Source organism: Chionomys nivalis, chromosome 25, assembly GCF_950005125.1.
Source record: "Chionomys nivalis chromosome 25, mChiNiv1.1, whole genome shotgun sequence".
Classification (NCBI taxonomy): Eukaryota; Metazoa; Chordata; class Mammalia; order Rodentia; family Cricetidae; genus Chionomys; species Chionomys nivalis.
Window position 1 is genome coordinate 3,527,144 of NC_080110.1, and position 13,372 is coordinate 3,540,515.

General features: G+C 51.6%; 1 protein-coding gene across 1 annotated transcript in view; it reads left to right on the forward strand.

The window, feature by feature from the left end:
- Positions 1-13,372, forward strand: part of Nt5dc3 (5'-nucleotidase domain containing 3) — a 45,605-nt gene that overhangs the window by 22,407 nt on the left and 9,826 nt on the right. The window contains exons 3-10 of the mRNA XM_057758061.1: positions 2,918-2,992; positions 3,820-3,875; positions 7,591-7,681; positions 8,677-8,814; positions 10,525-10,585; positions 10,876-10,978; positions 11,114-11,215; positions 13,066-13,147. Coding sequence (XP_057614044.1) covers positions 2,918-2,992; positions 3,820-3,875; positions 7,591-7,681; positions 8,677-8,814; positions 10,525-10,585; positions 10,876-10,978; positions 11,114-11,215; positions 13,066-13,147 — 708 coding nt within the window. The remainder of the gene's footprint in view (positions 1-2,917; positions 2,993-3,819; positions 3,876-7,590; positions 7,682-8,676; positions 8,815-10,524; positions 10,586-10,875; positions 10,979-11,113; positions 11,216-13,065; positions 13,148-13,372) is intronic.

The window sequence follows — 13,372 nt, forward strand, 5'->3', positions numbered from 1 at the left end:
CCAGATCCATCTATCCACTGCATCTCTGGACTTGGTTTCCTGTAGAAAACAGGTTTAAGAACAGCACCTCCCTCGGGGTTTTGCTGTGGTCACTAAGTGTGAGCTGTGTTACAGATGTTTGGTGTCTATAAGACGCCCAGCATGAACTAGGGTCAGTGTCATTGTTTCTCTAAACAGCCCTCCTGCTTCTGTTCTCTGCCTTAGAGACCACAGGAGCAGGACGCACAATAGATCTGCGCTCGGGTCTGTCCAGTTGGGAACTTCCTCTCTACCTCTCCATGTTGCCCTTCAGAGCTCTCATGCATTTCTGCCTTGGGGTTTTTGTTGTGGTTAGCCGTTCAGAGAGCTGTTGTCAGCCACAGAAGTGGAACATGGCCAGGCTCCAGGGCAGTAGGAATTACCCATGGGTACCCAAGCGCCCATGAGGGATGCCTGAGTCCTCTGCTGCACTGAGGTATTAATGTCACCAGGCTGTCCTGTACAGGGCAACTTTGGACTTTATACGGATGCTCACGTTCTTCCTGAAGCCATTGTCCTGCGGAGGCTTTTCTGTCTGTCTTTGAGGCCATCGACTATTCTGTTACTATGGAAATGCTGTGTCTAGCCAGCTTGTTGAGCTTCTGAGTTGGTAGCTGCTGCTTTAACAGGGGAGCGGTAAGCTTCTAGGAGGGGCCATCCTGGTTGGTTTTTATCACCTTGACACAACTAGAGTTATCAGGGAAGAGGAAACTCGTTAGAGAGAATGCCTCTATGAGATTGCCTGTGGCAAAGTCCATAGGGCTTTTCTTGATTTTTGGTTGATGCTGGAGGGCCCAGCTTATAGATTTGAGTTCCACCTCTGGGCATGTGGTCCTGGGTGCTATAACAAAACAGGCTGAGCAAGCTATGGGGAGCAAGCCAGTAAGCGGCACCCCTCATGGCCTTTGCTCTGTTTTGGCCTTGATCTCCTGCCCTGACTTCCCTCAGCAATGGAGCACAGCCTGAGAGTTACAAGAACCCTTTTCTCTCCACATTGCTTTTGGTCATGGTGTTTTATGTAACAAGAGAAACCCCAACTAAGACAGGGTGCTGGGCTGATTCAGAATAGATTAAGTGGGTTAGGGTGCACCTGGAGGTGGCACAGATCCAGGTCCCAGTGCTGGCTCAGTCACTGTGCTGCTTCGTGACCCTGGACAAATGCCTAGGTTCCGGTCCTCAGAGCGCTGAGCCATAAGCAGGCAGGAGGTGCCATCTCCCAGTCTCCCTCACGATGGGCAGTGAGGTTAGCGCAGCTTAGGTGAGAGATGCGCATTGTCCTGACCCTGCCCCAGGCTGGCGGAGGCTTCAGAGGCTCTGCAGTTTTGGCCTTCAGTCACCGAGCAGAGCCATGTTCCTGTGGCTGCGTTAGTGTGGGCTTTGGTGAGTATCTGAATAAATACGCAGAACTGTACATGGTGTTCAGAAGTCTGAGAACACCCACGAGGAGAAATATCAGGTTGGGGATTTCTTGGCAGGCACACAGGTGTAAGATAAATGAGCCCAAATGTGACATTCAAGTCACTGCTGGTGCAGGCTGACTTGAGACTTGCCATGCGCCTTCAGGCAGGTGGTGCCTGGCGGTTCCAGGAAGCCGCAGCCGTGTGGCTTGGCAGGCTCCCTGGGGTGATGCCTGTCCTGCTTTTATTTCTGCAAAATGGACGTGGCAGCACCTACAGGCAGAAGCTGGCAGAAGGGTGCTCTCAGGTCTGGGCTGAGGGGAGAAAGTACCTGGATTCTCATGCAGTGTAGAGGAGGGACTGGCATTTTTGTATAATGTGAGCAAGAGTATGCAGTTAGGGAAGAGCAGAGACCAGGCTGTCTGTCTCCAAAGGCTCCGTGTGTTCTCAGAACAGTACAAGTGGATGGGACCACAGGCTGAGAAAGTCCCCTGGGACAGCAGCTGTGGGTTCCCCAGCCAGCACAGTCAGGTGGGAACAGTAACAATAGTCAGTTGTATGGAGGCTAAACCCAAAGACCTCATTTGAATGCCAAGGAAACCCGGTCATGGTAACGTGAAGTTGACAGAAATAAGAAAGGGAGGGTTTATTTCTACTTACAGTTTGAGGGCCCAGTCCATCGTGGCAGAGAAACCTTGAAGCAGGACCAAGAAGACCTGTTAAAATTAATTATAAATGCACAGTCGATAGCTCAGGCTTGTTACTAGCTAACTCTTACACTTAAATTAACCCATATTTCTTATCTATGCTTTGCCATGTGGCTTGGTACCTTTTCTCAGTACGGTGTGCCCATCTGTGTCTGCTCGCCACTCCAGACTCCGCCCTCCTTCCTCCCAGCTTCTTCTAATCTGGCTCTCCTGCCTGACCTTATCCTATTCTTTATTAAACCAGTCACAGCAACATTTATTCACACAGTGTAAAGGACTATTCCACATGCCCAGTTCACTTAATCTTCATACAGCACCGTGGATGGTGCTGCCCTTATCAAGGGTGGTCTCAGCTCCTTGTGAGCCCAATCTAGAAGTCCCTCGGATGTGCCCAGAGGTTTGTCTCCATGAAGATACCAGAGCCTGTGAGGCTGACAGTTAGGGTTGGCCTTGCAGGGCTCCACGTGATGGTGTGCAAGTGGGATCAAGGGTCTGATCTTAACCTGGACCAATGGAGTCCAGGACAGGATGGAGAAACAGAGGGCCAAGCTGTGGTCTGTCCCTATGGGTATCACTTTCTCAACAAAGTGTTAACGACTCCCAGGCCGTCGTACAGGGCCGATCTGTGCCATCCTGAACTTACTGCCCTGCCCTCCTTTCCTGTTTTATTTTAAGCCAGGGGCTGAGATAGCCCAAGCTAGCCTTGAATTCCGTGTGTAGCTGAGAATAACTTTGAACTCCTGACCCTTCTGCCCCACTTCCTGTTTCGCTCATCACGTGTCCTCTGCCCCTCAGTACCCCGCGGAGATCAGGAAGTACGAGTACGACCCAAACTTCGCCATCCGTGGGCTCCATTACGACGTCCAGCGGGTGAGTCTGGTCTCCTGCTTTTCTGCAGTTTTACGGTGTTGGAAGCAAAGAGCTGCTTAATAAAACCCCTCGTGTTTTCCATGGTAGATGGTTCGGAATGCAGTTCTTCGGGGCTGCAGGATGAAATTATTCAAATATAGTTGGTGGAGCCAATCGGAAGAGGGAGGCGTTAGGAGGGGGAGTGCTGGTTAACGCTGGTAGGGGGCAGCCAGCTGCCGTACCTCATTCCTTTCTCTTTTCTCACTGCCGTTTCCTTCAAACGCACCTCAGTTAATAAGCAAGGCTCTTAGAAACCATGCATGCAGTGTTCCTCTACCTCTGAGTCCCGACCCCTTTGGGGGTTGAACAACCCTTTCCCAGGGGTCGCCTAAGACCACAGGAAAACACAGATATTTACATCACAACTCATAACAGTAGCAAAATTACAGTTATGAAGTGACAATGAAAATAAATTTATGGGGGACTGGAGAGATGGCTCAGCGGTTAAGAGCATTGCCTGCCCTTCCAAAGGTCCTGAGTTCAATTCCCAGCAACCACATGGTGGCTCACAACCATCTGTAAAGAGGTCTGGTGCCCTCTTCTGGCCTTCAGGCATACACACAGAAAGAATATTGTATACATAATAAATAAATATTTTTTAAAAAAAAAGAAAATAAATTTATGGTTGGTGGCCTCCACAACACGAAGAACTGTATTAAAGGTTGAGAACCCTCCTAATGCTCGTGTTGGGGAAATGCAATATTGATAGGATTTATAACGACCCTTGCTCTGTTCATCTGTATGCAAAATTGTTGTTCACACATGTGCACATGTTTCTGTCTTTAAAGGCAGTGTTGATGAAGATCGATGCTTTTCATTACATCCAGATGGGAACTGTCTACAGGTAAGAGGAAGTGGCCTCTCGCTCCCCTCCCCGGTGTAACCCTGGGGCTTTGCATTTCAGGCTCCGTTCACCGACCAGGAACGGGAAGTGGCCACGTGTAACTTGTTCAGGAATACACGCCTAGGCCTGGCTCGTGTTTGTCTGTAGGGACGCCCTCTGCAGCCGAGGGTGGGTGAGAAGCCACACGGGTGTGGGTGGCGGAGCATCTCATTCTCTCTGTGACCATTAGGGAGCCCGATATTGGCTCTTTTTCTTCTTTTTTTAGGACTCATAGAAGCACTTTGTTTAGGTAGAAGAAATCTCTGACTTAAAATGAAGGGTTTTGACTGTCGATGTTTTCTTATTGGGGAGGGTTTCTGGGAGTGGTCAGTCTGGTCTTAGTGTGTGTCTTATTCTTTAAGAGGCACGCACGCTATAGTTTAGACTATTGTCATAAATTCTGTCGGAGTAAAGCAGGCCTGCAGGTAGACTCGAGCACCAGCGAAGGCGCCAGGGCCAGCAGCAGCCCTGTCCCTCTCTGCCCCAGCACTGTAGGCTCTTCAGAACTGTAGGTCCTTCAGTGTGTGTGTGTATCCACGCTTATGCATAGAATTCCTAGACAGCGTGGCCATGTTTGTTGATTTGTTAGATATGGACACTGCCCTGCTGTGGCAGGTGAGGGTTTGGCTTTCGGGCACTCTGTTTCTGTCTGCTCCCGTCATGGTCTCCTGCCCTCATTGGACCTCAGTTGTTACAGTCTTCCTTGTGTGGCTTCATAGGCAGAAACATGTACCTCAATTTCCTTCCTTGTTCAGGGTTTGCGTTTTCCCCCTTAAACTTAGTAACTTTGAGCCTATCCTGGGACTCGTTCTGTAGCCCAGGCTGGCCTTGAACTCACAGAGACCCACCTGACTCTGGGATTAAAGGCGTGCGCCACCACCGCCTGGTTTATTTGCTTCATTTTTGACCCAGATACCTCTGCTTTTTCAAAATGTCACGTGCCAAACACGGTTATTTTCCAATAATTCAATTTTTTTTCTTGTTTAAAAAATGGGCTCTGCCCTCTTGTCTCCTCCAGTGTGGCTGCTTGTCCCTGGACAGCCTTTGTGAGGGACAACTCTGTGGAGCTGGTCCCGGGGATCAGACCCAGATCAGCCATCCCAGAAGCCACCAGTGTTCTGAAAATCCTCACCAGATCATCCCTTTTGTCCCCACATCTCTATGTTCTTCCTGGCCTCACGCACAGCGTCCCCTCTCTCCTGGCTCTCCCGAGCGTTCGCCAGTGCTGTTCGCCCGCACAGATATCACTCTCAACAGCCCCCGTCTCGGACCCTGAGGGCTGCCTGTGCTTGTAGACTGCCCTCGGCTGCGTCTACACAGGTTCTTAAGTGCCTGGATTTAACACTCTTAGTCTCAAGTAACTGAAAACCAACACAGATGCGTTACTGTGTTCTCAACCAGCATCAGCTTGCATCCCGCAGCCTCAGGTCTGGAGAGTGGAGGAGCTTCCTGTCCTTCACACAGGGTGGGCCCTGTGCCCGATGTGACGTCAGGTGATGGGAGTGGGTGAGCTGGGTGAAAGCAGCAGGTCTCTGCTCTGCTTTCTCCAGGACGGCATGGCCGGCCTCATGCTCCTCTCCCCACTCCTTGGCTTCCCATTCCTGCCCCCATCTATGGCCCACTGCAGTCTGTCCTTTTTCCCCCTCCCAGCCTGAAGTGGTCCTGTTCTTTCCTTGCTCCTTCCCAGGTTCTTCCCATCCTGTCCTGACCCCCACCCACCCACTCTTGTTATTCCCTTTGTGTGTCCCCGGCCGGCCATTGTGTAAGGGCCAGATGTCAGGGCTCACTCAGCAGGGGGAGCCAGGTGAGGTGTTTAAGAAGAGATCCTCAGGTGTAAGTTCCAGCAAACTCTCTGCCACCAGAGCAGAGTGAGCCTCCAGGGTGCAGTGTTGTGTGCCTGTCTCGGGGGTCACACTGACTTGCCCACGTGAACCCCAGCTCTGCTGCCCCACCTCATGGGTCTCAGCAAGGCTCTGGGAGCCTTTGTGTCTCTGTAAACGGGCCAGCCCCAGCCTGGTTGTGTGTGCTGTGTGAGGCTGGTTGTGAAGCGGAGGTGAGCTTGAAATGCAGCAGGACAGGCAGGCAAATGTACTATATCTTGGTCCCTCAACCAGGTGAGAACCATGGTGGGAAGAAAGCAGCAGCTCCAGTCTTGCTAAGTTCTGAGCTCTGCTGCAGGTTACACCCTTGGGCTTGACTTTCAGACACGGTGTTGACTTCTCAAGGGCAAGGCCGGTGTGTGTGTGTGTGTGTGTGTGTGTGTGTGTGTGTGTGTGAAAGAGAGAGAGAGAGAGAGAGAGAGAGCGTGAGAGAGCGCAACCTTCCCCTCATTGGATCCCCTCCTGATTTTTGCTTGCTGGGTGTGTGTGTTTGTGACTGACTAACCCTTACCTCATCGAATCCCCTGTGTGTGTGTGTGTGTGTGTTTGTGTCTCACTGACCCTCACCTCCACAGATTCCCCCCATGATTTTGCTTGCTGGGGTTTGTGTGTGTGTGTGTGCGTGCACGTGCGTGTGCACAGATGCGTGTGTGTAACCGACCTTCACCTCATCGGATCCTCTCTTGGTTTTGCTGCTTTCTTTCCTTGTAAGGTTCTGTCGTGGCTGTTCTCCAAGGTCAGTCTAGAATGATCTGGTTTGTTACTAGGTCTCATCTGATTGCTGAAGCACAGCGCGTTTTGTTTTGTTTTTGTTCTCAAAGGCCGGAAGTTGTGACAGGTCAGTCAGGTGAAATGTCAGTGAGTGCACTCCGTGCGTTTAACCCTAACGTGGAGACTGGAAGACATCACAGGTCAAAGCACAGACTGCACCACACATGCCTCTTAAGGTCGGGTTGCTTTGCACCTCATCAGCTCGTTGGCACTTCTGCTGATTGACTTGCCCCTGTGGAAGGCAGCGAGGCCCTCTGCGGTTTCCTAATTACCAGTTCTGTTTCTCAAGTGCTCACCCCTGGAGAAGGGCAGAAGAGCAGCCTTCTGAGATGGGTAACTCTGGGTGAGCTGGTGACGTTTCCCCTGGATATGCAGGAACTGGACTTATTTGCAAGTTCCAGGTCAGGCCTAGAGTGGATGTGTGCAGGGGGGAGCAGGCGTCCCGTGTCACCTGGCGCTCCTCTCACTGAGCTTCCTGCCGCAGGAAGCTTAGCGTCTTGTGTGACTTTTTCCACCTCAGCACTCAGTGTTGGGGACAGTCACGGAGGAAGAAGATGAGTTAGAGACAGAAACAAGCTTTCTCTGCTCAGATGTGTGAAAAATCGCCACCTGAAACAAGTCCTTGGGAAGTGTTGCATCACCGGGGTTGAAAGCCATGGAGAGCGGATTTAACCCTGATGCGATGCTTTCTGCCTGGATAACTTGGAGGGAGGCAGGTAACCATTCCCGTGGGAAGAGCAGTAACTCCTCGGACAGGTGACAGGAGCTGGGTGCCCAGGTGAAATCCCGCTCGGCGTGTTGGAGATATCATGTAGGATTAGTTATTGCTGTAAATCTGGATCTTGTTTCCGACAGAAGCCTGGCAGTAGCATCCTGTCTGCTGGTCGTAGCTGCTGCTGTGTCCTGTGTCATATTTTGCCTCCAGCAGGTCTCCTGCCGTAGTGGAAAAACCCCTTCAGTATGCGGAAGTCAGATGCTGCTCTCTGCAGTCGAACCCTGTAGCGACATAACCTGTATTGTTTCAGAGGCCTCAGTGTTGTCCCCGATGAGGAAGTCATCGACATGTATGAGGGATCCCATGTGCCCTTGGAGCAGATGAGTGACTTCTACGGAAAGGTAGGGACAGCCGCTGGGTCCTCAGAAGCAGCCGCCTTTCCCCTTTGTTCGGCAGTTTTACGGCTGGAGAAACATCTTAGGGAGGAAGGACTTAGCTAGGCTTCTGGATTTGGAGGTCATGGCTCTGATGCTCCCAGGTCTGCAGTGAGGCACAGCGTCATTAAGAAGGGTGGGGTGGAGGAAAGGGGGAAGCAGAAAGAGGGAGAAAGGTAAGGGTTTGGGGGCTGAGCTACATCTGCTTCCTACAGCTGGGCCCTGCTTCTTACTAGTCAGTCAGTGTGAGTTGGTCATGAGATGGCCTGCGGATAAAGTTTACAGCCTCTGACCCAATTGCTTCTCAGTAGCACCACCTGGAAAGAGCCAAGCCTTGAGACAGGTGCTTTGGGGAGCGGGGTGCTTGTAGCTAAAGAAACTTAATGTTTGGGCTTGCCTGGTGTGTGATCAATGGGACCCTGAGATCGGGTCTGGAGAGAGTGTAGAGAGAGTATAGATCAGAGAGAGAGAAAGAGAGAGAGAGAATCACTGTTGGCTCTTGATCCCCTCTGGTGGAGGCTCTTTCTGTCTTCTCAGTCACCCCATTTGTCCCCATATCCCTGCAAGCGTGGCTCCACGTTTTGGTGTGATTCCCTAGGGGGGGTTGCCTAGGAGCAGCCGTGGCCGTCCTGAGACGGGCTGAAGCATTCTGAGACTGAGGTCTGCTCAGCTGCCTTTGCTGGACATGATCCGGGCTTCTCTCACCTCATGGGAGGGAAGAGAAGGGAGAGCAGAAAGGAGGGAGGGAGGGAGGGAGGGAGGGAGGGAGGGAGGGAGGGAGGGAGAATCACCTCTGGAGGACAAGGAACAAGGGAGCACTTTAGGTGCTCACTGTTGAAGCTCCCCGTGTGCAGGGGGAGCCAAGTGTGGATCGCTGGGACCCCCTGGCCTCTGGGCAGCCTCTCGCTGCTTGTCACCACATGAGATGGGTCTGCATCGCTCAGCCTGCCTTCCGCCCGCAGAGTTCTCACGGGAACACCATGAAGCAGTTCATGGATATCTTCTCCCTGCCTGAGATGACCCTGCTGTCGTGTGTGAATGAGCACTTCCTGAAGAACAACATCGACTACGAGCCCGTGCACCTGTACAAAGATGTCAAGGTGAGGGCAGAGGGCAGGAGTTCAGGGCGGCGGCTCTGTGTCCTCCCAGGGAAGGCCAGCTGTGTCTGGGTGGGGAGTTCAGGCGGTACTTCTCTGGAGTCGCCAGTCTCTGTGGCTGACTGTGGCCGTCATAAAGGGACAGGGCTGCTTCAGAATAACCAGGACAGCATGCTCTAACACATGCTCTAACACAGATGGTGCCTGCCAGGACCTGGACTTTGAATCCCCTGAGCCTGCCTCCTCTTAAGACAGAAGAGGTCACTGTCCCTGCCCTGTGCTTCAGCTGTGAGGCTGCCATCACTCAGAGGGAGCCCTTTTAAAATCTTTTCCAATGCCGGATCATTGCACATCCTGTGTCCCACGAGGATGTCCGGGGGTGAGGAGAGAGAGAGGGATTGGTTAACAGGGCACCTTTTCCTCATATCCACAAAGGCTCCACATGACTCACCGAGGCCTGCAGAAGCCATTTCAGAATCCCACTGGAGGGCAACAGACAGATTCAAACACTCAGATTCATATGTACATGTTCTATAAGTTTGTGTTCATGGTTACATATTAATAGAACTACATGTTCTATTAATATGTGTCAGTTTCTCAGTAACTAAAAATATGTTTATATATTATTGACAGATAATAATAGGCTCTGATTGGAGTGTTTTGCATTAGCTTACTACATCTCTGTGTTTGGTACCCGGAGGTGTTACTATTATCATCATTCCTGATTTAAAGACACGGAGGCACCGAGAACCTGAGTGTCCAGGGTCACACAGTTAGTTGCAGGGCCTAGATTTTTTATTTATTTATTTTTTTTTTGGTTTTTCGAGACAGGGTTTCTCTGTGGTTTTGGAGCCTATCCTGGAACTAGCTCTGTAGACCAGGCTGGCCTCAAACTCACAGAGTTCCGCCTGCCTCTGCCTCCCGAGTGCTGGGATTAAAGGCGTGTGCCACCACCGCCCGGCCAGGGCCTAGATTTTTAACCCAGGCAGTTTAGCTTGTATTTACCCATCATCTTCTGTGTTGTGTAGAATCAGAACAGGCTTAGGCTGAAGGTAACTGAGATTCAGAGTGTAGCTCCGAGTGGCCCGCTCTGACAGAAGCGCGCTAACAGTGGAAGGCATACACCCCTGCTCCAGGAACCAGAATGTTCCCTGGGCCCTTCAGGAGTCTACAAAGGGCCTGCTGCACGGTCCCCACCCTGCAAGTGGAACCCTTCAGTGACACCTGGCAAGGCCATGCTGGCACAGCCCTGAGCCTACAATGGAGTTTTTGTCTTCCTCTTTCTTGTTAGACCTGCTGCTGCCCGGTGACAGTGACGGGGCAGCTTTTTGCCCTACTGGTGGCATCCAGAGAGGATGTCCTGCCTTAGAACTGTTTGCATCTGTTGTTGCAGACCAGGGCCCCCTTCCTGCAGAGGCTGTCTGCCATCGATCTGTTCGCCATCCTGCATGTAAACTACTCTGTCACGTGGGAATTCATTCAGAATCACACAAATGACTCTTTTGAAAATGAGGCTTTTTGAATTTGCATTGGCAGCAGCCCCTGCCACCGTGGGAACAGAGCTTTTCCTAAAGTGCTACCTGGGCTCAATGGGCTGGTGTTGAGATGTGTAGCAGGTGGGGCAGCAGGCTCCTAAGATGGAGGTGAGGGCTGATGTCCCTCTGGGGCCGACTCTAGCTCCCCTTTCACTGATGACGAATCTGCCTTCGACAGGACTCCATACGGGATGTCCACATCAAGGGAATCATGTACCGGGCCATCGAAGCAGACATTGGTACGTACAAGCGGCGCTGGCTGCACTACTGTGTGGGCTTTTAAACTTCACCGCCCTAGGGGCTGGACAGGGACCACAGGCGTCTCCTGGGTCTTGTGTAAGAACTCTGATTCTGGCAGTGAAGGTGTCTCCCCTCTGTTCTAGAGCTTGGTGTCTGTCAGTGTTGTTTTAAGAGAGGTGATGGCCGCTGTGCCACACTATCCTGTTTCAGTGTGTATGTGCCCACCCTGTAAGCGCCTCTGGAGTGCCTGATTTCATCCTGATCGCGTGAACTTCTCCCTAATCCTTAGAGAAATACATCTGTTACGCTGAGCAGACCCGTGCGGTGCTGGCTAAGCTGGCTGACCATGGCAAGAAGATGTTCCTCATCACCAACAGCCCCAGCAGCTTTGTGTAAGTTCTGTCCCTCGCTAGCGGCTGGCTCATGGCTCAGATGCCATCCGTCTTCGCAGCTGGGAAGGAGTAGTTAGCAAGACATTTAAAACGTTCATCCCTTTGATGTCAGCTCACCTGGCTGCCTTGTTCCAGAGACAAAGGGATGCGGTACATCGTGGGGAAGGACTGGCGGGACCTCTTCGATGTGGTCATAGTTCAGGCCGAGAAACCCAACTTCTTCAACGATAAGAGGAGGTAAGGCCCATCTGTCGGGGGCTTACTGGTATTCTGTGAATATGGGAAGAGCGTGCTTTAGTGAAATGCAGTTACAAGATCCCAAGCATCTGAGGCACAGCTCCTGATTTGTAACCCGTCTAACACCCAGCTTTGGGAAGAGTGGGCGGGCACATAGACAGCATTCTCAGCTCAGCATGGTTTGCTGTGGTCATGGGGGTCAGGCTTTAAGAAACTGATAGACTACGATGGAAAACAAGGATTAATACCACACAGCAAAGTAGGTCTTTGGCTCCAGATGCCTTGTAACATATAAGAGAGCACTACCAATGCCAGACCGCCTGGTGGCGTCTCTTGAAATAAAGCTAATTGGTGCATCTAAAATTGCAGCTGGATTTTGCAGACTTCTCTGCCATCCAGGACAAGGTTCAACCATGTCTTATGTAATGTGTTCCCCCCCACCCCCCGCCTCCAGAGTTTTGGGAGGTGACGAGGAGGAGTTGGGAACAGCACAAGAGTGCTAAAATGTCATTTATCCTGGGGGACAGATAGGTGGCCCCCACTTCTAGAGACCCACATTGTTGAGGATTCTTGTGATAGCATTCTAAGAATAGTTTCTGTCTGTCTAAGGCAATGGTTTGGGAAGGTTTGCACAGCCTTTCCTGGTCTGTAGCTGGTGACCAGCAGCTTTTGCTGTGGTGGGTCCAAGCACCCTAATGTGGTACCTGAAGTTAGTGCGGCAAGTGGCTGCTCAGTTCCACAGTGGCTCCCGGAAGAAGAGGCAAGCCCCAAAGCCAAGCAGAGAGAATGAGAATGCAGCCCAGAGTCTTGAGTGGATCAGAAGCGGCACGCTCACCATGTTGCTTCAAGGCCCTCACACAATTCCTGGATTCCTGGGAAAGCTGGGCCTCCCTTCACCCAGGCTTTTCTGACATGTTTGTCCACAGTGCGGGGGTCAGGACCCTGGCTCTTCCTGGGAGGGACTCACGGCCCAGCACCTTCTCCCCCTTGTCCTGGATGTCTGCAGTAACAGCCGAAATATTCCCATTCCTTCCGTTATTTATAGAAGCCCAACCGTTGAGGATGACTCGTTCATTCAGAATATCCATGTGAGGAAATGTTAAGCAGCCACTAAAGATGACAGATTTGGCGAGGATAAGCAGCCAGCTTGTCTTGCTGCTAATGTGTTTAGGGAGTATGACGTCACACGAGAGATTGCTCACAGGATTAAAGAAAAGACATATAAATAAAAGTGCACAGAGATCTTCATGTTCCTTAGAAAAGGGAAATTCAGTTCTGATACCTACGGGAAGCTTCTATTTCTGTGACTGGGGAAACAGTTGCCCCAAAAGGACCCTGAGTCCTGTGGGCTGTGCCCTCAGGGTGAGGGATGGGGCCAGCCGCACTCCCAGTCCCATCATAGCTGGTGCCCCTGCCCTCTGCCTGGCGTCTGACCCAGGGTGGCAGCGGTGTCCCTGCAGGCTTCCCCCAAGAAGCAGATGCTCTCTGCCCTGCCAGATGTCCTAGGGAAACCTGGCTAAAAGGGCTTGTGCTTGCCAAGGGTGGTTGACCCTGGAATTCATTTCCTCCTCCTCCTCCTCCTCCTCCTCCTCCTCCTCCTCCTCCTCCTCCTCCTCCTCCTCCTCCTCCTCCTCTTCTTCTTCTTCTTCTTCTTCTTCTTCTTCATTTTTCCTTATTCTACATTACCTACTTGTGGGTAGTGGGTCTTTGGTGGGGTCTGCATAATGTGGGATGGGGTGCTCTGGGTCAGGGGCGCAGTGAGGTTTGGGGTCCAAGAGCTGCTTCATGTTCTCCGTGAGTCCCCATTTATCATTCCGTGTTCTAGTAACGCTTCCCTTTTCTGTTGTTAGACCTTTCCGGAAGGTGAATGAGAAAGGTGTCTTACTCTGGGATAAAATCCACAAACTCCAGAAAGGCCAGATCTACAAACAGGTATCTGCGCCTTCCCCGGCTCCTTTCGGCTGCTTGGCTTTGTGTCTGCACACACAGGGCCGCCCATACCGAGCCTGTCCAGGCGCTTGGCACAGTCCATCCCTTGACCGGCTGCTTATAATAAATGGCAAAACTTAGGCAGAGTCAATGCAGTGGTTCCGTATGCTGGTATTCGCACTAACTCAAAGTTGACCATTTTAAAAAATAATATTTAAAGCATTACCC